We start from the raw sequence: 23,165 nt of genomic DNA on the forward strand, positions 1-23,165 counted from the left end.
TCTCATTGTACTAGATGATCAGTTCCAAGACGCCATGCTTATTTCCCACAATGCCTTGGACTGAAGGTATGCCAAGGGCATTGTGAGAAATTTAAATGGCAGCTCCGACCCAGCAAGTCACTGCTAATCATCACAGTGGTACTGCTGTTGCTGTCAACCCACTCGCACCATGACACTTGATGCCCAGCAACACAAGGGGGGCCCCAACAGAGAAGAGTGCCCCCCTCCCCACTGGAGCCAGCCTTGTCCTTGTTGCAGGATTATAATGAGGGCAGGGCAACTGGGCCTTGGTCCCAAAAATCAGTGGTGAAGCTACAGGTTAATGCAGGAGTTCCCAAACTTTTTACAACTCAAGGATCCCTTGATGTCTTGGGCACTGTCAGCAGCTCTCCCCAATGTAGGGAGACGAGAAAACTGGCCTGAGTAATACTTCAGTTAATTCTGATTCCACGGCACCCCTGGCTGGGTTTGGTGGCACCCCTGGCTGGGTTTGGTGGCATCCCTGGCTGGGTTTGGTGGCACCCATGGCTGGGTTTGGTAGCACCCCAGGGCACCACAACACACAGTTTGGGAACCACTGGGTTGACGTTAGGACAGTAAATGGCAGCATCTTCTCAGGGTGGAGTGGGTAGAAGACGGAGCCATCTGGATGTCAAAATTGCTAGTTAAAGCTCTGCCATGTTCCAGGCTCACGGTACTGACTGTGTATCTGCCCAGGTTGTTTGTTATATACAAACAGCTTCTGGACGGCACTGACCATCCCTTGAGACAAGAGTATTCCCACAGCATCTGGCTCCTCTCCTTTTGTTCTTGGCCTGTGTTGCAATACTTAAGATAGAGGTCTGTTTTACTTGAAAACCTTTCCGGAGGCATCACCTCCTAAATGGATTAAGCTCCTTGGATTACGAGGAGGGTTGAGTGTGGGGCTCCGGATGATTGATGAAGTTTCAGAAGGACCTCTTATGAGTGGCATGGAGGAAAGGGGAAAGAAGAAGACCATTAAATGATCATCATGGCTTTCTCTGCAATATAGAAACAATCCAGCCAAGGTGCATGAGGGAGCTGAGATTTAGCCATGACCTGGAGTGAGAATGTTTGGTTTCTTCTAACCAGTGGTTATGTATTGTCAATGGGTACTTCATCAGTCTGCTTCATCTCCATAGCTTTTGGCAAGCTGTGGTCTCTTGTAAGCTTTACCTCCTGCACCCTTCGACTTCAAAAACTGCTACAAGTCTCTGAAAAGACCAGAATGTGTTAGAGACAGAGATCCTTTCCAAGCATCACATGGGTTATATGAGTGGATGTTACATTCAACAACACATTTGAGGGTGTTTCCAGATGGATACCTGGTGAGTGACACAAAAGCAGCGTGCTGATCTTGGTATCACTCATCACATCGCAGCTTCTCTCCATCCCAGGACCTTGGAATCTTGTGGCACAGTGGTTCAACTGCAGTACTGCAGCTAAAACGGCTCGCTACCTGAGTTAGATGCCTCAGGTACCTGGTTCAAGGTTGACTCAACCTTCCATCCTTCTGAAGTTGGTAAATTAAGTACCTAGCTTACCAGGGAAGAGTGTCAAAGTGTCATAATTAAATAAAGTAAACCTCTTTAAGCAATATGGGAAGATATATAAACAGCACACTTTGCTTTGCTTTGGAGGGGAACAATCTTCTATTCTTCCCCGCTGGTTTCATTACAAGGAGATTAGGCTATAAAAACCATTGCTTGCCAAGGTCTAGGGCTAACGTATCTGTCATGGTGGTGGGAAGCCATTATCATCACTGTAGAACCTGACCTTTGGACCTTGTCCAATTGGATGGAGGAGGGCACCCACCTGTCTCCTTTTGCTATATTGCATCATGCTGCATCTGTATCAACCCGTTGATATAATCAACCTTCTATTGCATCCGTGGCTATCCGTCTTCATCAGGAGCCAGAGAACATAAGCCACGAGGATCTGGCTGGCGCCAAATCTCCATCCAGCACAGCAGCGATTCCATTTTTCTTTCCTGAAAACTACTTTTGGGCCATGAGTTAGCTGGAACAAAAATGGAAGAGAGAGAGAGAGAGGGAAAACATGGAAGAGTTACATATTGAATATGGTATCCCCAGGATCAGAGACGGGACCCTAAGTTCTCCAAGCTCTGATCACGAGTACCTGGTCCCTTGAGGGCAGAGTTTCCCTGGACACTTAAAAAGCACCTTCTCTCATCAATTCCTCCAATGCTAGCAGGAGAACTAGCAGAACATCTTTTTAACCTGGACGGGAGCTTTCAGGGTGACCTTCAAAGTGGAGGTGGGATCAGAGGCATCACCTTTCCGTCGTACAAGGAGCTGGTGTGTCCTTTCCGCTGTGTACAACTCCTGAACGGTCCCTCCTCCTGGGTGCCTGGGCCATCGTGTTGCAAATGGCACCTTTTAGCTCCTTGAAATAGGACTTAAGAGGTGGGGGGTGGGTGCGAAACATCAACCAGGCTGCAGATAGAGATTATTTCCAATGGGGGGAAGGGAAATGTACATTAAGCAGTTATTGATCGCACTAGAGGTTCCTTTCTTGAAGTAATTTGACCCAAGAGGTTAATTGTGCTGGAGATCAATAGAACACTGAACCACGCCGTGCGTCACAATCCCAAAGGGAATGAAGAGCAGAATTTCGGCGGGATGTTTAGTGTTCGTGGCACACAGGAAATTTGGGCAGATTGTTGGAAAAATGTTTCTAAGGACTCTAGTTCTTTGGGTTCTTTGTTCGCCAATCATCTGATGGTTGTTTTTCTTTCTGGGCATCTCAATCTGCACGTCTATATTTTTAATCAGAGCTTGGGGTGTCATTGTTGAAAGGGAAATTCTTTTGTTGCCCCTTAATTCTCCAAATGGAGGTGGTTGTTCTTGCTACTGTTTTTCCAATCCTGCCCCAACAGCTGGGGGGCCAGAGGGGGAGGGAAGCACAGAAATATCCTCTGGTTCCCTTGAGTGATTAATCCTGCTATTGTCTGTTGCAAATATTTACTAAAATAGAACAGATAAAATCAAAGAACCCTTCCCTTGATATGTAGGATTCATTGAGGAAGGGCATGGAACCTCAGATACGTCTTTCAAAAAAAAAAAAAGGGGTTAAAATGTCATTTAAAAGTATATCTTGAAAGTAAGTAGACAACATGGCGTATTACAAATCTAAGTGACTTTATAAATACTTATAGTACTTTCACTATAACTACTCATTACATTACTTTTAACTAGTTATTTCCAGGCTCTGTTTTTTAAATAATTTTACAAACCAATTCTGTGCCTTACGCTTTGATTTTCCTTAACGGAGGAAACCAGGTAACAAACCTGTAGAGAACAGTGGCTCTACTAATCAACCATTTGTTGTTGTTTAGTCGTTAAGTTGTGTCTGACTCTTTGTGACCCCATGGACCAGAGCACGCCAGGCCCTCCTATCTTCCACTGCCTCCCAGAGTTGGGTCAAATTCACGTTGGTTGCTTCGACAACACTGTCCATCCATCTCGTCCTCTGTTGCCCCCTTCTCCTCTTGCCTTCACACTTTCCCAACATCAAGGGCTTTTCCAGGGAGTCTTCTCTTCTCATGAGAAATCAGCCACTAGCATATGGCAAACTCTTCTTTTATATTACCTTCCTTTGGGGTTCTTTTAAAATGAGTTGTTTATTGCTGAGTCTTGTCATTCCCTTTTCTCTTCAGGACAGTGAGCTCTTGACCTTCAACATCTCCCGACATCAGTCATGGTGGAGTGAGAATGGTCCTGGCTGTGTCAGAAAAGAGACCCCCATGGCTGGCCTCAAGGGCCTGGACAGCCATTCCTACGTTTCTGTGATTGGTTGCGCTTTGGAGTATCGCTACATCGAAGTGATGCATAGTGCGTTGCAGATTCTGGTGGCGGTGAGTATGATGGGATGGAGCGGGACGATATTTTGATATTTTTTTTCACCACAAGGACCCACGTTTCATGGTGGATCCCAAACATGTTCTGTTCTCTCACATTCCACTGCCATGTTTTTTTTCCTTGTATTGTGCTTGCTGTCTTTTGTGAACATTCCCCATTGGTTATGTGATGTCCATCAGTCCAGTGGTGTCTGCCTGTAACATACCAACACCTTGCCAGTCTGCCTTTTATAGAGGAAAGGAAGGCAATAAAATCAATTTCCTCTTTCCAGTTTCTTTTCTTCACTAACCAACTGCAGGATAGCTCAGTGGCTTAGGCATCTGGGGGTAGAGCCAGAGGTTGGGTGTTCAATTCCCCACCATGCCTCCTTGAGAGGGGCTGGACTTGATGGTCCATAGGGCCCCTTCCAGCTCCTCAGACCCAAGATTATCATATTATTAGTAACAGGCAACAAGCTAAGCAGGAATCAACTACGCGATGTAGCGTCAAAAAGAAAGAAAGAAAAACAAGCCAGTGTAATTCTAGCCTACATCAATAGATGTATAATGTCTGGAAAGGTGGATTGGGTCCAGAAGAGGACCACCGAGACAGTACAGGTCCTCCAGGGAATGTCAAACCATTCTTACTATCAGAAATTTCTTCATAATGTTTAACTGAATTCCCCTTTCCTATAATTTAAATTACTGTAGTTGCTTAAGGTCCCTTTGGCTAGCCGAAAACAAGTTTGTTCCATCAAGTATGTAATACAGTGGTGCCTCACATAGCGATGATAATCCGTTCCAAAAAAATCATCGCTATCCGGAATCGTCGCTATGCGGGACTAAAAAGCCCATAGGAACGCATTAGAACACATTTAATGCATTCCTATGGGGGAAAAACTCACCGCTATGCGGAAATCCTCCATACAGCCACCATTTTCGCCGCCCGGTATGTGAGGAAATCGCGCGAAAACGCTGCAGGCAGCCATTTTATTTACCCGGTGGACATTTTTGAACCGCCGATCAGCTGTTTTAAAAACATCACAATCGCAAAGCGATTTTTGGCCACTTAAAACATTGCAATGCGATCGCTTTTGCGATCACAAAATCCACATCGCTATGCGGATTCGTCATTAAACGGGGTGCTCGCTATGCGGGGCACCACTGTAACTCTGCAAATATCTGGAGATGGTTATCAAATCACATCTCAATTATCATTTTTCTTTTTCAAACTAAATCTCTGTTCCTTGCAATGTTGAGAAAGGTACTTGTTTCCAAGTAACGCTCATAGACACATAATAAGGCTCAGGCTAATGTTTTGGAAGCATTTCGTGACGATACCTATAATTTTTTAAAAAGAACTTTGAAATGAATTGTGAAATGACTGTGATTTAAATATTTATAGATGAGCGCCAGGGAGCCAAAGCTGGAGGATGGGAGAGAAAACCCAATTAAGCAAAGTCCATGACTGTTTTCCCCAAGGATATGATAATAATACACCCCATCAGAAAACAATGCTATATTGACAGACCCCCTGCTTCTCTTCCTGCAGACATTAGCAGTGTGCACAAAAGTTGCCATCACACGTCACTGCATCTGTGTTTATCCATACTTTAAATTATTTATTTATTTTTCATTAAAATGCCATGGTAATTGGTCCTGCCCAGTAATGGATTGTTTCTGATTTGCTGTGGAATTAACAGAAACAAAAAGTGTATTGTCTTCATAAATGCCACTGATACAGCGCAGTTATAGCATCTCATGGACCAAAAGCTGCTATCTTCAGATCCGCTTTGTTTTGCTTTGCAAAGATGGTTCCTATAATACACAGCCACAGGGGGGGAATGTAATATGCATTGACAGCTATCGTAGACGTTTCTCAACTACCAAGGGAAATTCACCACCAAGCCTACGGCTGTGTTATAGTTCCCTTTGTGAATATTTCTCCAGTGATATCTGAGACTCTGTGCATACTGTGGGTTGGGGAAAAATCTGATTTCATATATAAAAGGAATGCTCACACATCTTCACTATCAGTGTGCGCCATCACTAAAACAATACCCACCATTGTAGACTCATTGTTTTCAACTTTAAATATTATCTTGCGTTGTTGTAAGCCGCCTTGGGTGAGGTAAAAACAAACAAATAAATAAATACCCACCTACAACCCCTTACACTGCATTTGGGATTGTATTTAATCTGTGAAAAGAGACTCATTTTTTTCTTCTTTTGGAAAGTGCTTCCTTTCCACTGCTGGTTAAACATGGCCACTGCTAAGAGTTGGCTTTGCACTTTCCATATTAATGGAAAAAAATCCTTCTGGTGAAACATACAGTCTTTTTACTTTGGTAACCCCAGTGTCCATGGTATAATGTCTCGGGTTCGCTTTCTCCTGATCAGGAGGAGCCCAAGATAGGTGATGAGCGCCATTCTCCTGTGCTAAAGTTAAAGAGTTTCTGAATAGTCAGTTCGTAAGGCTCTCTATTGGGAAGACAGACTCCCAAATGGAGATGGGGCTGGATGAGACATTCATAGTCCTGCTGTCTGAGAGGAGAAGAGTCTTTTTTTTTTCATTTCCTGCAGATGGGGTTTGAAGAAAGCCCTCAAGGGGAAGACTGGGAAACAGGGCTGACTTTAATCAGATTTTGTGTGAAAATGGTTGACCAGGCTTCACAGCCACAGTCTCTGAGGGTTAACATCAGCCTCATCTGTTTTCTTAATCTGGTTTAAACGTGAATTTTAGCAGTGAGACGTACCAGTTATTTTGGATGTTGCAGTATTGATCCTGCTGCCCTCAGTAGTAAAAAAAACAAAACAAAAACAGAGAGACAACACAAGGGATATGACCTGTTTCTCTCCTCCTCTTCTAGGTTTCTGTAAGAGGGGGAAGCTCAGAGCTAATTGCAAGATTCTCTCTCTCTCTCTCTCTCTCTCTCTCTCTCTCTCTCTCTGCATGTGTGTTTGAAGCTCTTTTTGTCGTTAACATAAAAACGAGTTGATGCATTACATCAAGCAGAGAAAGCATCCATACAAGCATATGTGTTTTCCCTGCTTTGCATTTCATCTTCCCTTATGAATGGCCAACTCCAGGTAAAGGGTGATAAAGCTCTGCCTCTCAGGCATGAGTAGGGCAGCAGGCATAGATGTCCCTCAAGTGATAATTAGAGCCAACCATTCTGTTGTTTAGTTGTTTAGTCGTGTCTGACTCTTCGTGACTCCGTGGACAGGCCCTCCTGTCTTCCACTGCCTCCCGCAGTTGGGTCAAATTCATGTTGGTCGCTTCGGTGACCCTGTCCAACCCTCTCATCCTCTGTTGTTCCCTTCTCCTCTTGCCTTCACACTTTCCCACATCAGGGTCTTTTCCAGGGAATCTTCTCTTCTCATGAGATGGCCAAAGGATTGGAGCCTCAGCATCAGGATCTGTCTTTCTAGTGAGCACTCAGGTTTGATTTCCTTCAGAACAGATAGGTTTGTTCTCCTTGCAGTCCAGGGGACTCTCAGGAGTCTCCTCCAGCACCGCAATTCAAAAGCATCTGTTCTTCGGTGTTCAGCCTTCTTTATGGTCCAGCTTTCACTTCCATACATCATTACTGGAAAAACCATAGCTTTGACTATGTGGATATTTGTCAGCAAGGTGAAGTCTCTGCTTTTTAAGATGTTGTCGAGGTTTGTCATCGCTTTCCTCCCAAGAAGCAGGTGTCTTTTAATTCCGTGGCTGCTGTCACCATCTGCAGTGGAGCCCAAGAAAGTAAAATCTGTCACTGCCTCCATATCTTCCCCTTCTATTTGCCAGGAGGTGATGGGACCAGTGGCCATGATCTTTTTTTTGATGTTGAGCTTCAGACCGTTTTTTGCACTCTCCTCTTTCACTCTCATTACAAGGTTCCTTAATTCCTCTTCACTTTCTGCCATCAGAGTGGTATCATCTGCATTTCGGAGGTTGTTGATATTTCTTCCAGCAGTCTTGATTCTGGCTTGGGATTCCTCCAGTCCAGCCTATTGCATGATGTATTCTGCATATAAGTTAAATAAGCAGGGAGGCAATATACAGCCTTGTCGGACTCCTTTCCCAATTTTGAACCAGTCAGTTGTTCCATATCCAGTTCTAACTGTTGCTTCCTGTCCCACATATAGATTTCTCAGGAGATAGATAGTTCTTTAAGCAAGCTACGTGAACAATGAGATTCCAGCCAGTGATCAAGATAATGATGGGGATGAGGATCATGGTAAGATTTCACATCATAAACCTTGGAAAGAGGGGGAGTTTCAAAGGCAGCTTATCAGGTTCATGTGGTCTACTTTTAAGGAGGCTAAAACAGGCCTAGACCTTTATAGTTCTATAGTATTTTCTCTTTCCTTTCCTTTTTTCCTCCTGCTGGCAGGAGCAATATTTCACAGGACATAACAAAATATTCATAGAGTATGCATTATAGTAAATGAGGCTGCAGTCCGCAAAGGCTTGAGTCAGATAAAATTGATTAGAATTGAACGTGCCAGGATGGCACTGTGTATAACAAAACAGAATCACCTCCATCATCCCTCTGCACTGAAGGAAATTAATGGCTGAGTTTCATGTCTAGTTGGGCATATAGAAAAAGCAAGTTGATAATGAGTTGTTGGTAGAAACGGGAAAGCTTTTAGTTTCTCTTTCTCTCTCTCTGATACCAAGAAAACGTTTGCAAATGTTGGTAGGAGCAAGAGAGGTAGAACTTGAGTTTTGGGGAGGAAATGAATGTGGGTGGAGAATGGATGGATTCACACATCCATTAAAATTAAATTAAGTTGTGTGTTGTCATGTTGATTGTGACATGTAGCAACCCTTCCCAAAGTTTTCTTAAGTGCACGGTACTTGGAGGTAGTTTACCAGTCCTTTCTTCTGGTGGCCTTTTGAGACCGTACAGCATGCTCAAGACCATGTAGGTGCCAGGACACATAACCTTTCTGGTTGACCTCAGCTGGCCCTTCTCCTGGGATTTAAATTCTCAACCCTGGTACTTCTGCTCACTGAGCTATGCCAAGTCTCTAAGCTATCCATGCTTAGCTCTAAAAAAAATCTTGTTTTTAATAGTGTTTTTTCTTCAATTAGGTTGACATGTCTTCCTTCTTCCTTCCATTCATCTTTATATCATCCATCCATCCATCCATCCATCCATCCATCCATCCATCCATCCATCCATCCATCCATCCATCCATCCATCCATCCATCCATCCATCCATCCATCCATCCATCCATCCATCCATCCATCCATCCACCCTTCCTTCCTTCCTTCCTTCCTTCCTTCCTTCCTTCCTTCCTTCCTTCCTTCCTTCCTTCCTTCCTTCCTTCCTTCCTTCCTTCCTTCCTTCCTTCCTTCCTTCCTTCCTTCCTTCCTTCCTTCCTTCCTTCCTTCCTTCCTTCCTTCCTTCCTTCCTTCCTTCCTTCCTTCCTTCCTTCCTTCGGTTTCTCCTGCGTCAGAGTTCCATGTTAAATGATAGGCAGGTGCAATCCAGCTTTTCCCATCCTTGGAACAGTTGTTTTATCTATTGAATTTGACTTCTGCAGACAAGTGAGAAATTCAGTTCTTTAACAAAAAAGAATAATACACCAAAAATTTCAAGTCTCTTCATAAACAGGATAGAAAGAACATGGGATGTACAGTATTTAAAAAAGAAAAAGAAAACAAGACTGATAAATGTATGCATGCTTAGTTTTTAGAGAGGGCACAGCCCTATTCAGTTGTTCACCTGGACCTACAATGGGCTTAAAGTGGGACTGGGAATGGGTTATGGCATCTAAGCTCCCCAACCCAATGCTCACTGCACTGCAGTATTAGCAACACAGAGATCTACAGGAGGCCCTGTAAGTGAATTTGGCTAAACATGGTTACAGAGCTCCCATAATCAGAAATTTAAATAAGGCTGGGTTTGGAATTATATTAGCTGCATAAGTGCATTTAGCTGAATGGGCTTGTGGAGTCTGCTACAGACCTTTGTGCTGAAAATTTGAGCACAAGGGGTTTTGATGTTACAGAACACAGCAGAGCTTACACATTTGCATGTTCCTGGCTCCCTTTTATATCATCCATCCATCCATCCATCCACCCACCCACCCTTCCTTCCTTCCTTCCTTCCTTCCTTCCTTCCTTCCTTCCTTCCTTCCTTCCTTCCTTCCTTCCTTCCTTCCTTCCTTCCTTCCTTCCTTCCTTCCTTCCTTCCTTCCTTCCTTCCTTCCTTCCTTCCTTCCTTCCTTCCTTCCTTCCTTCCTTCCTTCCTTCCTTCCTTCCTTCCTCTTCTGTACCACCCCATTAGTGCATAGCACTAGGGCTCAAGAGTTCCAGCATCTGGAGGTAGGGCTTGGATCCTACAAGACAGTGCTAGGTGCTATGTTTCAGGGGCTCCGAAAAAGGACATCTACTTCCTCTTCAGCTCTGTTGCTTCATTTGTTCCTTTTGTCTCACCTGATGGTCTGGAGGGACAGAAAATCAAGAGGGTTGCTTCCCCCTCCCCTATTGTTGGCTGAAACCCTGTTGCTTAGTGTAGTTAGTTGTAACTAACATTGAATCTGGGGGGGATTTTCTGAGTCAGCTCCTCCATAGATTCCATTGATTCAACAGGTATATGGTAGTTGCAACTTACTATGCTGAGCAACAGGTTTTCAGCCACTGGACAGGTACTGGGAACAAAGAGAAGCAGCTCCTCCTGGACATAGCCCTCATCAAGACCTCTGCTACTTCATAAGCTTCAGAAATTGCCAAAGAGTGCCAGCCCCCCAGCGCTGTCTGTAGAGCTCCATCTATTTGATGGAAGCTTCAGGTTACTTCCAGATGATGGAAAGACTGTTGAGAATGTGCATTTTCAATGAACAATGTGACCATGGGGAGGACTGTGGTTCTTGTTCCACCACTATGATGGTTGTCCACACCACGTTGGGGTTGGGTTCTGAACTTTATAAGTGACAAGTACCCATGTGGTGGCTCTAGGAATGAGGAAGGACAAGCCATCTTTTTAAGACTCTGTCTTGTCAAATGGAGGCTGGAAATGTCTCACCATTAGAGGGAACACCTGCCTTGCTCGTTAGCCGTTTCCATGACAAATGACGGCTTCGAGCACTTGCAAAAAGATGGCAGCTTTGACAGCAGATGTGGAAACTAGAATGAGAGCCATCAGCATATGTTACATTTTCACCAGTAATAATTGCTGGCCAGCAAAAGAAGTGTGGGGAAAGCAAAGGTTACCCTTGGCCATCTGTGCATCACTGTCTGTCCCAATTTCTTCGTTAACCATAGCTGGTGAGAACTTTCAGCTGCCAGTAAGAGATCTTGGGCATCCTCTCTCCCATATTATTTTCCTTCTTCATTAGTCCTTTGTTCTTCATGATAAAGGAAACAGAATTTGTTGTGTGGCCCTAGAGATGTCAAGACTTGGGAAAAGAGGAAGAATACTGTGAAAGTGCAAACCAAATGCATTTTAGAAAGATAATTACAAAGTTCTGTGTTTAGTCAGGAAAAATCAAATAGCAAGATATATGGCAAGTATTGAAATTTAAGGGGCTCAAAAATTTGCTGCTGGAAGGGTCGAAATACATTTGCCACAAGGATGTATATTTCCTGCTTCTGTGATGCCTAGGGCAGAACAAAAGGCACGCTTAGTGGGAACCCAATGCAGCCATCATGCACTCAAGATCCAGATATTTCTTCTCATTTCTCCACCTTCTTCCTACATACAGTATGCTAATCTCACATGGATCAAAGCTTAGCCGATAGGGTAGTGAACCCCCTGATGCAATTGCTAGTTGCAACTCTGGACACCAATAAGAAGCAGGGCATGTTAGCTCAGCGGTTTAGGTCTGGTTGGGGGTTCAATTCCCCACCGTGACTCCTTGACAGGGGCTGGACTTGATGATCCATAGGATCCCTTCTAGCTCTGAAGTTATAAGGTTATTTTATAAAATGATGGCAGTTCACTGACAATTGTATATCCTCCAGCAAATTGGTATTTGGAGGCACGAGTGTTGCAAGAATTTAGGCAGAGTACCAAATTTTTTTGCTCCTTAAGATCTTTTGTTACTTCCACTGCCAGGGACTGGAGGATGTAACCTCGTCAGGCGAGGCATGTGTTCAGCCATTTAGTTTTGTCCTTTTCTTCATATTAAAGCAACAAGTCTTTTCTTCCAGGTAATGCAGTGAACTTTCTTTCCCCTTAATCTCAATCCTGCCTGTGCTAAGGCTGATGATTCATTTCCTGGAAAACAGAGGAAAAAGCTCTGTGAAAGCTTGTTTTCCACTATTTCAGAGAACAGTAGGTTGAATTAAGAATGGTTGATACCCGGCACTGCCCACTTGATTCCCTTTTAACATCGTATAGTGAATAATGATGAGGTAGGTCTCTCGGTAAAAGCTCAGCCGGGCTTTTCCAGTGCAGCTCTTCTAATCTCCTCTCTTAATTCCACTCCACCTCCTTATCATTTCCCTCTTATTTCAGTTCTTTCTCCAGTTTCTAATTAAAATATTAAAAACTGGGTGCTTGGAAAGGAACTTTAATGTAGGAATTTGACCGTCGACTGTTTGAAGAACATTATTTCTTAAAGTCTGGTTAGGGTGCCTCTCCCTGGAAAGCTGAAGGACGGGGGCTATGTGTGATGATTTATCATTTATCACACCATTTTCCTCTCAAAGAAACTTTAATTTGAGTAAAAAAAAAATCTCCATTCGCTGAAAGAAAAAGAGGATCTGATTTCATGAAGCTCTGTATGAACCATGCCAGTTGAAGTCATGTATAATTCAAAGATTTGAAATTACACGGTGGAATCTCTGCCTTTCAAAATGGTAAATTTACATTTCCAGGCAGTTACACAGATGATGTTCAGTGAACAGCCTCTGGCAACATAGATCAGTTTGGTTTCGTTAAGCATTTCGTGGGAATCAGGCCTTTTCAGTTAACAGATTCTCGATTTCCATGTTAAAGGAACTACAGTAATGGGAATCTTTGTTCAGAGCAGAAAAAGTTAATTTTGGATTACAACTCCCAGAATCCCCTAGCTGGCATAGCCATAGTGGTGCTTCTCATCCAGTGTCAATCGTATATTTAAAAAAAAGAAGAAATGCCTGAAGCAATAACGGTTATGACCCCCACCTCGACTTCAACCAGTGTAGGAGAAGACTTGATCCCCATTTGCTGGCTGGGGATTGCAAAACAGAGCACAGAGTGAATCTTAGTAATAGAACGATACACTTTATTACTTTCATAAGTAAGAGAAATACTAACACGGAGACACAGAATATGTGTAAAGTGATTCTCCCCAAATAATCAAACAGTTTCTCTTTTACACGTCTACGTGGAATTTTTCAAAGTACAGACTGAACCAAAAACAGGAATGCATAATAAAAACAATTACTGCAGGCAGCTCCAACGAAGACAGTTTTTCTCTGCTCGGCTGTTTAGACTACGTTATTGGGAAATGTTTATCCATCATAATGCCTCTGTCTGACTTGACCCAGTAAATACAAACTTTCCTGATCCACTCTCATGCCCAAATATTGGCATCATTTCTGCATTCCACATTCCACATTCTTTCTCTTCCTGTTCATTAGCAATGCCTCCGGAGGATCTATGCAGGAAGTTTCAGTGCTCCATTATCTGTAACTGTTGGAGCTGACCTCCCAATGACATGGTGGTGGTAGTTTACCAAACAAGTACCGGCTCTGAAGGGTCTGGATTTCCCCTTTCACCACTCAAGGCTGGTCATCTCCGGCAGGCCTCATACTAGAGAAGATAGGAAACATCAACCAAACCCACTCAGTGGCATCACAGTGAGTGCCACCAACCCAGCATTTCTGCAGAAAGTCAAGCCTTTAGAAGTCAAATGGGTATCCTCCAATGATTGGCTGAGTTTTAGATTTTGTTGGATCATTTTGCCTTGCTATTGTTTTTGCTTCTTGGTGATCCATGCTAAAGATCAGATCTGTCATGGTGGCCCCTGAGGTCACAGCCTATCGAGTCTAAGATACTCAAAAACCTCTCAGACATTACCTGAAGCAAGATGAGCAGTGGAAGTCACCCATTGTTTGTTACTGATGAATGGTGTTTCCCATCATCTTTTGCAACTATCTATTATTGCTTGGGCTGAGAGGAAGTGCAGTCTAAAATTATTGTGTGTAAAAGAGAGATAGAGAGACATTGTCCATCCCTAGCTTAAATATTGCTATAGTTAGGTAAAGGCAAAGGTTTCCCTTGACATTGAGTCCAGTCGTGTCTGACTCTAGGGCACGGTGCTCATCCCTGTTTCCAAGCCATAGAGACAGCATTTGTTGGAAAACAGTTTCTGTGGTCACGTGGCCAGTGTGACTAGACACGGAACACAGTTACCTTCCCGCTGACGTGGTACCTGTTTATCGACTCACATTTTTACATGCTTTCGAAGGGCTAGGTGGGCAGGAGCTGGGAGAAGCGATGGGAGCTCACTCCATCCTGTGGATTCAATCTTACGGCGGCAGGTCTTCTGACCTTGCAGCACAGAGGCTTCTGCGGTTTAACCCACAGTGCCACCACGTCCCTACATTGCTATAGTTAGTACTCGAGAAAATTGTGGGGTTTGGATTATAGGCTGGACAATCTGGACCAAATAAGGAACTTTTCCAACCTCGAATGTCTTCCAGGATTGCACAGCCATGACACAAGAAAAGTGCACACAACCAGCCACACATATGCTGTCTTCACAGTGCGCCCTTCCTCAACCTTTATGCAATTCACTAGATCTAGGTTTCAGTTCATGTATCTGTCCTGTAGGGCTGGTGGGCTGTATTTGACTTGGTGGGTCAAAAGTTCTAGGCTGCTTCCCTTTTTAATAGAATTTTAATGGAATACATTTATCATAGAAAGTACATTTTCAATCTGTTACAAGCCAGGCTGGTTCAGCACCTTTTAGATCACAGCAGGCGCTCAGCGTTCAAGTTTTTTTTCTTTTTTCTCTGCTTGCCTCTCTTCTTTCCATTGTCCTAATTCTCTTCTTGATAATTTCCTGTCTCTGTTGACCTTGAAGCATCTTCTTCTGTGGGCAAACGCCTTGATGGATGGTGGCATAATACAGGGAGTCAACGGCTCAAAAGCTACATGTTCCATGCTGAGACAACAAGAAAATATACGGGGAGTTTTATATACAGTATATATAAAGTTCTGTCCTGGAAAGTTTTCTAACAAAGAACATCTACCACCAGCAACAAGAATGGATATATATATAAAACTCTCCATCCACTCCCACCCAATCCCATGAAATCCATTGTTATTGGTGGTTATAGATGTTCTTTATTAGAAGACTTTCCAGGACATTTTGAGACGATTAAGGTACTTTCTTTTCTGCTGTACATGCATGCACACACATATACATAACGCACACATGAAATGCCTTCATGGTTGGGGACCTGGGTGGTAAAAAATTTGGCACAATCTATGGCTCGTGGTGGCATGCATTGCATCAACTTATGGCATCTCTATTTAAAACAATCTCAGAGTTTGGTTTCATCTCTATCTGAGCTAGATGCGTGTGTGTGTGTGTGTGTGTGTGTGTGTGTGTGTGTGTGTGTGTGTGTACATGTGTGCCTGTAATTATTAATTATGATTAAATTCATATTTTTTAAATTACAGTATAAAATGATGTAATGTGCAACAATGGAACAGTGGCACACTTAAAACATTGATTCTGACAAAGCAGTGGCTGGAATCTTACTGGTGTTCTCATACAGTTTGCTTAACTTATCATGGTTAATTGCAGCTAATTGAGAATGTGTTTGGGTACATCTCAGCCACACACCGAGGTGGGCTAGTAGAATCATCCCAGCAACTCATTGGTTAACCACAGTTGCAGAAAGTTATACAATTACTGTATTCGCGAAGGCTTTCATGTCCAGAATCTAATGGTTGTTGTGGGTTTTTCAGGCTCTTTGGCCGTGTTCTGAAGGTTGTTCTTCCTAACGTTTCTCCAGTTTTTGTGGCCAGCGTCTTCATGATTGCTTATGTCAGACTCCACAAGAATCATTACATTAGACTGCGCAAGGAAGCCATTGAAATCCACAAGCACCAGCAGAACTTCAACAAAAGAGAGGAAAGTTTGAAACCCAACAAAACTTGGCTTCCAGCTCTGAAAAATACAGCGTGCAAAAGGTCAACGAAGGACTGGGGATCACTACACACAAAAGACCAGCTAATGACACAAAGGACAAAAGCCTATCTCACAGCCATAAATACTCCACTCCCAAGCAAACTACACCAGAGCACAGAGTGCTGTCCTCTCAAGATGCCCGCCACCGAGACTGGAGAAATGTTAGGAAGAACAACCTTCAGAACATGGCCAAAGAGCCTGAAAAACCCACAACAACCATTATACAATCACCTTGCTTTGTCTACCATCTGGCCTGGAGCTGAACAGGTCATAGCCCTCCAGATGTTATTGGACTACAACTTCCATTAACCCTGGTCAGTATAGCCAGTAGTAACTCATGATGGAAGCTGCTGTACAACGTTTAGAGGGCCACAACTTAAAGTGGTCTGATGAAGAGTTCTGTGGAGTCTGACAGTTTCCATGCTATTTGGGTTGGGCTAATAAAGGTACTGCTTCACATGGATTTTGAATTTTCTTCCCTACCTTTATTTTTTTCTGAGACACATCAGTGTGACGTTTCTGTCTTTGCACTGATCAGATATTACAGACAAGGGTTGGCTCTTACCACCATTGGCTTTATATCATTTATATTTCATGCAGAAAGCACATTGTAGCACAGCTTTCAGGCATTCGCAACATCCCTAAGGTCTCGGATTTAATTATAACCGAGCTCAGACCACATGGAAAGGGTGGTGTTCATAGAATGGGTTCTCCCCCGAACCCATCTGCTCTTGGAAGTTCTCCATTCCATATGAGCTGAAAGGGTTGGGTAAAAGTGGGAAAACTGAACAATGGAATAGAGTGTAATTCATTATTGATGGAACCCCGTCTTAGAAATTCACCGTGGGGAATAAGGTCAAAGCAGAGCAAAGGTTTCTAAACACTAAGCAGCATGTGTTGAAACAAAGTTGGCAGATCAGGGTGGGAGGAAGAAGGGGATCAGAAGCACAGGGCCAAGACGGGCACCTAACAGGATTGAAAACTACAGTTTTCGGGACAAAATCCATCTTTTGATAATACCTTTATTTATTAGGTCATCTAAAAAGGCCCTCATTCCTCTGTGTTGGTTTGTTGGTTTCTGGGCTCTGCAGGGCTGTTTTCTAAATGAATACCGCAAATCCAATATATTTTACAAAGGTTTGAAATTTAAAATCTAATAAAAAAATAATACAAACTCAGCTCAAATTGGGTGCGACCCAACAAGCCCCCCCAACACTTAAATTGCAAACAAGGTGCCTGAGCTAGAAAATAAAATCCCCAAGAGCCTTTCTAAACAAAATTTCTCGGGAACCAAACCTTTTTTTTTTTCCTTTCAAATCTTTGTGTACAAAAAATCCGAGGCTGAAAAAATAGGAGTTCCAAAGGCAAAGTCTTCCAGTGGCCTACAGTGAAATGCAAGGTCAGATAACAAATATAGATTTTCACTACAAGGGTTTAGCCTTTTCATTTTCCCTCCTGAAGACCTGTATTCTGTTCCCAAAACCGAGGTCATAAGGGCTTAATTCCTGTTCCCCAGGAAGTAGAATCTTCTTTATTGCCCGCCTCTTTTTCTCTCACCTTCATGTCCCTTTCCTAAGTATTCTCCCAGTCACCGGGATATAGCAGAAGGCCCATCAGAGCTACGTACGCTGTGAGGATCCCGATTTTCTATTTCAGAAATGATTTTGCAGAAAGCAAGCTGGGGGGAAGGACACATGGCTAAATCCTGTTCTAAGACATAATGAGGAAGACATTCAAATGAGAGCATCCAAGATCGGTCTCTTTAACAGAGTCTTAGATGGAAATAGTGACTCCTTTGACATGAGGTTGGTCCTTTTGGCTCATCTGGAATGAACTGATTGAAATATTTGTCTGTTTCAGTATCATGTCCTAGCTGTTATATTCCTCTTCAACATCTGTTTGTTATATATTAAAGGTTTTGAAGGCAGCTCGTTTAGTGCTTAGAGTTTAGAGTAGGCTATCTGTCTCACCGAGTGAGTATGCAAAACTTCTTAACTGTTAGAGCAGTATGACAATGGAACCAATTACAGCATCTTGGCAGTTGGTGAGCACTCCAACGCTGGAGGCCTTCAAGAGAAAAATAAACAACCATCGATCAGATCTGCTTTCATTTGAATTCCTGCATCAAGCAGGCGGGGTTGGACTCGATGGCCTGATAGGCTCCTTCCAGCTCCACAATTCCATGATTCTGTGAGTCTGTCCTCTCCTATAGAAAGTAAGAATCCTGTGACACTTTTATGTCAGTGTAATGCAATAGGCATAAATCTTATCGACAAATTGCTGTAGGTTAAGAAGTAAGCAAAGGCATTAGATGCTGTGTGTGATGTTGGTCAACAGGAAATGCCTATTCCTGACTTCTTAATTTGTGGCAATTCACCAACAGCAGTCGTGCTGATTGAGTTAGGCTGGTAGGCATGGCTGATAGGATTCTGGCTAATGCTTCTTTCTTCCAGCCAGCCATTTTGTGAAGTGGCTTGTGGGTCCATGTTGCAATTAGAAGAGGAGGAAAAGAACTTCTCAAAATTCTGCTCTCTCTTCGATGATGTATTTCCCTTCTAGATGTTCATCTCCCAAAGCAGCTTTCCATTATTCAAAGGAGTCTTAGACTTACGTTAACATGCATTCACATGCAATGTGTAGATTGCTCCTTATGGGTCTTCCTCAAACAGCAGCCCCTCTAGATGTGTTGAACTAGGATTCCTGAAATGAAACAGTAAATGCCGCTGTGAGTACTTCCGTCTGGGGATAAAGGAAGGAGGCTGAGTATCAGCTGCAGATTTTGCAGGTTAATTCCCAGAGATATCTAATAGATATATGCCATTCACGTGTTTTGGGTTTTCTTTTTTAATTCTAAATCTCAGAATTCTCCATTGTAGAAATTCTGCCTACCAGACCCATGTCTACATTGTGCTCACTTGTAAGGCTTCATGGTCTAGGATAGGCCTAACGTTCTGTGAGAAAAGGAAGTGGCCCCAGTGCTTGCTGGGAAAAATTGGTATTGGATCAGCTTTTAATTGGGGAACATCATGCTGGACTAGAGGATCTTTGCCCTCCAGGTGTTCTTAACTACTACCATTACAGTTTCGTTAAGGCTGCCTATGCTTGGTGGGGTTCTGGGAATTGAAGTTTAAATCAACTGGAGGATCAAAGGTCCCAGTCTCTGGACAAGTTGGGTCAGCAGTGCAAGTGGTCTTCTGTTTCCAAGGAATGAAGTTAAATGACTATCTAATTAAAAAGCTCATATATTATTAGTGAAGACAAGTGAGTCCCAGTGACAGCCTTCAGATTCTGCTGTTGTTCTTGCTCTGTTGTTGATATCCTAGCACCGGTCTTACGTGGGCTGTATTTCTAGCCCTCCATCAGCAGATTTAGGATATACTGGGTTACAATTTCATTATCCTATGCCTAAGTCCTTGAGATACAGTAGGTTATAAATAATCTGAGCAAATTAATAAATGGGAGAATCTATTTGCTTATTACCCTTCCAAGGACATATGAAGTTATCACTGTCAGCATCCAAGGCTTGTATTTCTTCGGCAGTGATTAATTTTTAATCGTATGTCAATCGGTTAATGTATTTTGATACTTAGCTTTCCTAAGTGTGATGCAGTAAGCAAACAACAACACTAAGGGATATTTTGTTAATTTCACCAATAAAATGAGGTAAACAGAGCTTTCTCTTAGTTCCTTGGCAGCCATGAGGGTTCTTATATCTCATTTTAATCTCAAGTTTCTTTTGAAGGCCAAGCCTCCCCATTCCTGAAGGAATTCAAGATCTTAGCATTTATCTTACCTGATAATACCTGCATAGAAAAGGATGGAGGAGAAGCACACAGCATATATTTTTCTCACAAATCCTGGGTCTTGGTTCTTCAAAAATAAACATGGCAAGATATTTTGTTTCAAGTTGACTTTGGGTAGCCAAGGACAAAGTGAGAGAGAGGGAGATGTGAAATGAAGGTGGATTAATCAATGCATTTGAGGTGTTATGATATCTGTTCATTGTTACCTATCTGAAGCCCAAAGGATGTGCTCAGTGATTGTTGGAAAATATAGGGATGAGATTTTCAGAATTCCTAGTCCCATCATTTGGTGGAAATTCCTCAGCTCCAATCTGAATTACAGAACAGGAAGCTATCAAATCAGCAGAAGGTAGAGCAGAACTCTTGCCACCATGACATTCCCACACTCTCTCTTTGCACCCATAGAAAAGTATGTTGTAGCACCATGGGGTTTGTGAGGATTCCCTGCAACTCACAAATCATTGAATCATAGAATAATGGAGTTGGAAGGGGGCTCTAAGGCCATCTAGTCCAACCCCCTGCTCAGTGCAGGAATCCAAATCAAAGCAGATTTGAGAGATATGAATGCCTCCAGCATTGGAGCATTCACCGCCTCCCGAGGTAATTGGTTCCACTGTTGTACTGCTCTAACAGTGAAGAGGTTTTATCTGATATCCAACTGAAATTTGGCTTCCTTTAACTTGATCCTATTGTTGCCTGTCCTGCACTCTGGGAGGGTCAAGAACAGATCCTGCCCCTCCCCTGTAGGACTAATTTTTCAAGTATTTGCAAAGTGCTATCTTATCTCCCTTCAGTCTTCTTTTCTCAAGGCTAAACATGCCCAATTCTTTCAGTCTTTCCTTATAGTGTTCGGTTTCCAGTCTCCTGATCATCGTTGTTGCCCACTGAATTTGCGTCAGTTTGTTGGCATCCGTCTTAAAAGTATGGTGTCCAGAATTGGACAGAGGACTCTAGATGTGGGCTAATCAGTGCTGAATAGAGGGGGACTAGTATCTCATGGGATTTGGAGAGTATACTTCTGTTAGTGCATCCTAAAACAGCACTTTCCTTTTTTGCAGCCACGTTGCACTGTGCATGGGCGACTGGTTTCGGATGGAGGCTGTCTCCATAAATGTATTCCCACTGAATTATCAGCCTAGGAGTTCATTAATTCAAAAAAAAAATCCCATCCCTCGCCATTAAACACTGACTGCTCAAAAAGTATACTTGTGGCTGTTCTCTGGATTTGTGCCATCTTTCAGCACCATGGCTAGTTCCATGACGACCTGCCTCTACTCTTCACCTACACGGGTAGGTTTGTAAGGAATTTCACATCCCAACAGGCGTGGATGCACTGGAGAGAAAGCCATTAGGAACAGTTTAAGCTCCTATTTATCTTTGATTTCCAACAAGTATTTCTTCCTGCACTCTTGTGTCCAAGGCACTTCCACGTCCTTTTGAGTCCCACAGGGTGGCTTATGCCAGACTGATCTTACAGAGTGATGGAAATGTTTTGCTTTTCTCCTAATCCACCTCAGTAATTTTTCATTTTCGTAAACAAACGATACTTCTTCCTAAAATGTCACACGGTGGTGTGTCTGCAGGATGCTAAAAGGACGCCGATGCCACAGATGGCTAAGGCGACCTTTTCAAAAGGTTGTCATGGCCACCTGGAGACAGCGATCTCCTTGCCGTGTTCCAGCTATCAATGGGATTAAGATGCTTGCCTTTGCTGCAGAATTTTTGGGTGGCTCGTGCAGGTCACGGAGATGTGGGCCCATCTCAACATCTGCTCACAAGAACTGTAGCAGAGTGAAATCATCTCGGCCACTCTTTGAGGCCGGACCCAGGCTTGAGAATTATAAGTAAGAATGCCACCAGAGATAAGGCAAACAATCAACATAAAGGCTTTTCAAAGCTATTACAGCCAATTATGAAATGGTGTCCAGTCCAGGTGTAAAGAGTCTCTGATGCGCACCGGCATTCTTTGCTGGTACAGACTTGCTTGCGACTGTATTTCAAACACTACTGTTGGCGCTAATTATTTGTTTTCCACTGTGAACTCAATCCACTTTAACAAGGAATTAGAATCTAACAATTACTCACACCACAGGAAGACAGAATGATGCACGAGGAGGCTCTGAAAAGTGAAGTCATTCATTTTTAATACAAGAGAAACATACATCACATCACTGAACAAAAGGCAGGATAATGAGGTTTCTCGGGGGGGGAGGGATTCGGGAATGTATTTGGCTACAAGGGCTCTCAACTGGAAAGGAGAAGTTGAATAATGCTTTTCATTGTTTGGTAAAAAAAAAATGAACCAGGAAGGAAACAAAAAAACCTGTTTCACCAAAAGCGATTCTTTTGAGCCTCATATTAAGAGACAAACCACTTGCTTTATTCATTTGGGTGTGATGGATCCCAGGATGTTCAAGCCAACAATGGAAACAATGCAGTTCATAGAAGACCTGAGGTTCCTTTTCTGACTGACTGACGAAATAATGGTCCAAATCTTATTTCCTAGTTACTCTGGTGTAGTAGAAGCGACATAACTTTTGGAGACAAATAGCCCCAAGTTAAGAACTCACCATGGACATTATTAGTTCTATACTGAACTCAATGACTCAGTATTAAACTGGTGAAGTCTCCAGTGATTTCTTAGCTGGCTAGGAGATTACTGTCAAATACTTACAAATATTCTAGTCCTTAGTTTCGTGTAAAAGCACTGTTATGGTTTTGGGTTTTTGTTTTAAACAAAAAGTGCTGAAATGTGAAAAATACACAAAACTCTCATAATCCCACCCAGCAGCAACTTTTGACATTTTTTGTTTTAAGCGGTGACAGTAAAATATGTGCATGTTTCCTTCTATTAAAAAAAGGCAAGAGAAATGAAATAATAATAAAAAAACAAGAAGTATATGATGTCTCAATCAGCAATCAAACAAGCATGAGGAAAATGCTTCTATGAATATCTTCTTGAAAGCACAGATTATAGTCTTTGGTGCAATATTCATGAGATTCATCCATTTCTCTGCTCTTATCTCTTTCCAGCTCGTGGGCTTTGTCTATGCCTGTTATGTTGTCAGTGTTTTTACGGAAGAAGAAGACAGCTGTAAGTATTCGCCGGTCCTGATCCTGGGCAATGGGGTTTCATCCGATGCTCTTCCAGTAAGGAACTGTAAGCCAGTGACTATCAATAGAGGATTTTGGATGGTTGTAAGATCAATAATAATGGATTCACACATATGTGTTCACCATTCAGAGGTTACACCGTCAAACGCTGATTTGCTTGGTCGAAGCCATCGTTACGGTTCCAAAATCACAAACAGAGTTTTGATATCACTCGTCATCAACTGTGGCTGGAAAT

The 23,165-nt window shown here is 42.8% G+C and overlaps 1 protein-coding gene across 2 annotated transcripts in view; it reads left to right on the forward strand.

Moving 5' to 3' along the window:
* NKAIN4 (sodium/potassium transporting ATPase interacting 4) overlaps positions 1 to 23,165 on the forward strand; it is a 115,153-nt gene that overhangs the window by 72,757 nt on the left and 19,231 nt on the right. For both annotated transcript variants that reach the window (XM_072996747.2, XM_072996748.2), the window contains exons 4-5: positions 3,701 to 3,898; positions 22,850 to 22,910. In XM_072996747.2, coding sequence (XP_072852848.2) covers positions 3,701 to 3,898; positions 22,850 to 22,910 — 259 coding nt within the window. The remainder of the gene's footprint in view (positions 1 to 3,700; positions 3,899 to 22,849; positions 22,911 to 23,165) is intronic.

Source organism: Pogona vitticeps, chromosome 4 (genome assembly GCF_051106095.1).
Source record: "Pogona vitticeps strain Pit_001003342236 chromosome 4, PviZW2.1, whole genome shotgun sequence".
Lineage (NCBI taxonomy): Eukaryota > Metazoa > Chordata > Lepidosauria > Squamata > Agamidae > Pogona > Pogona vitticeps.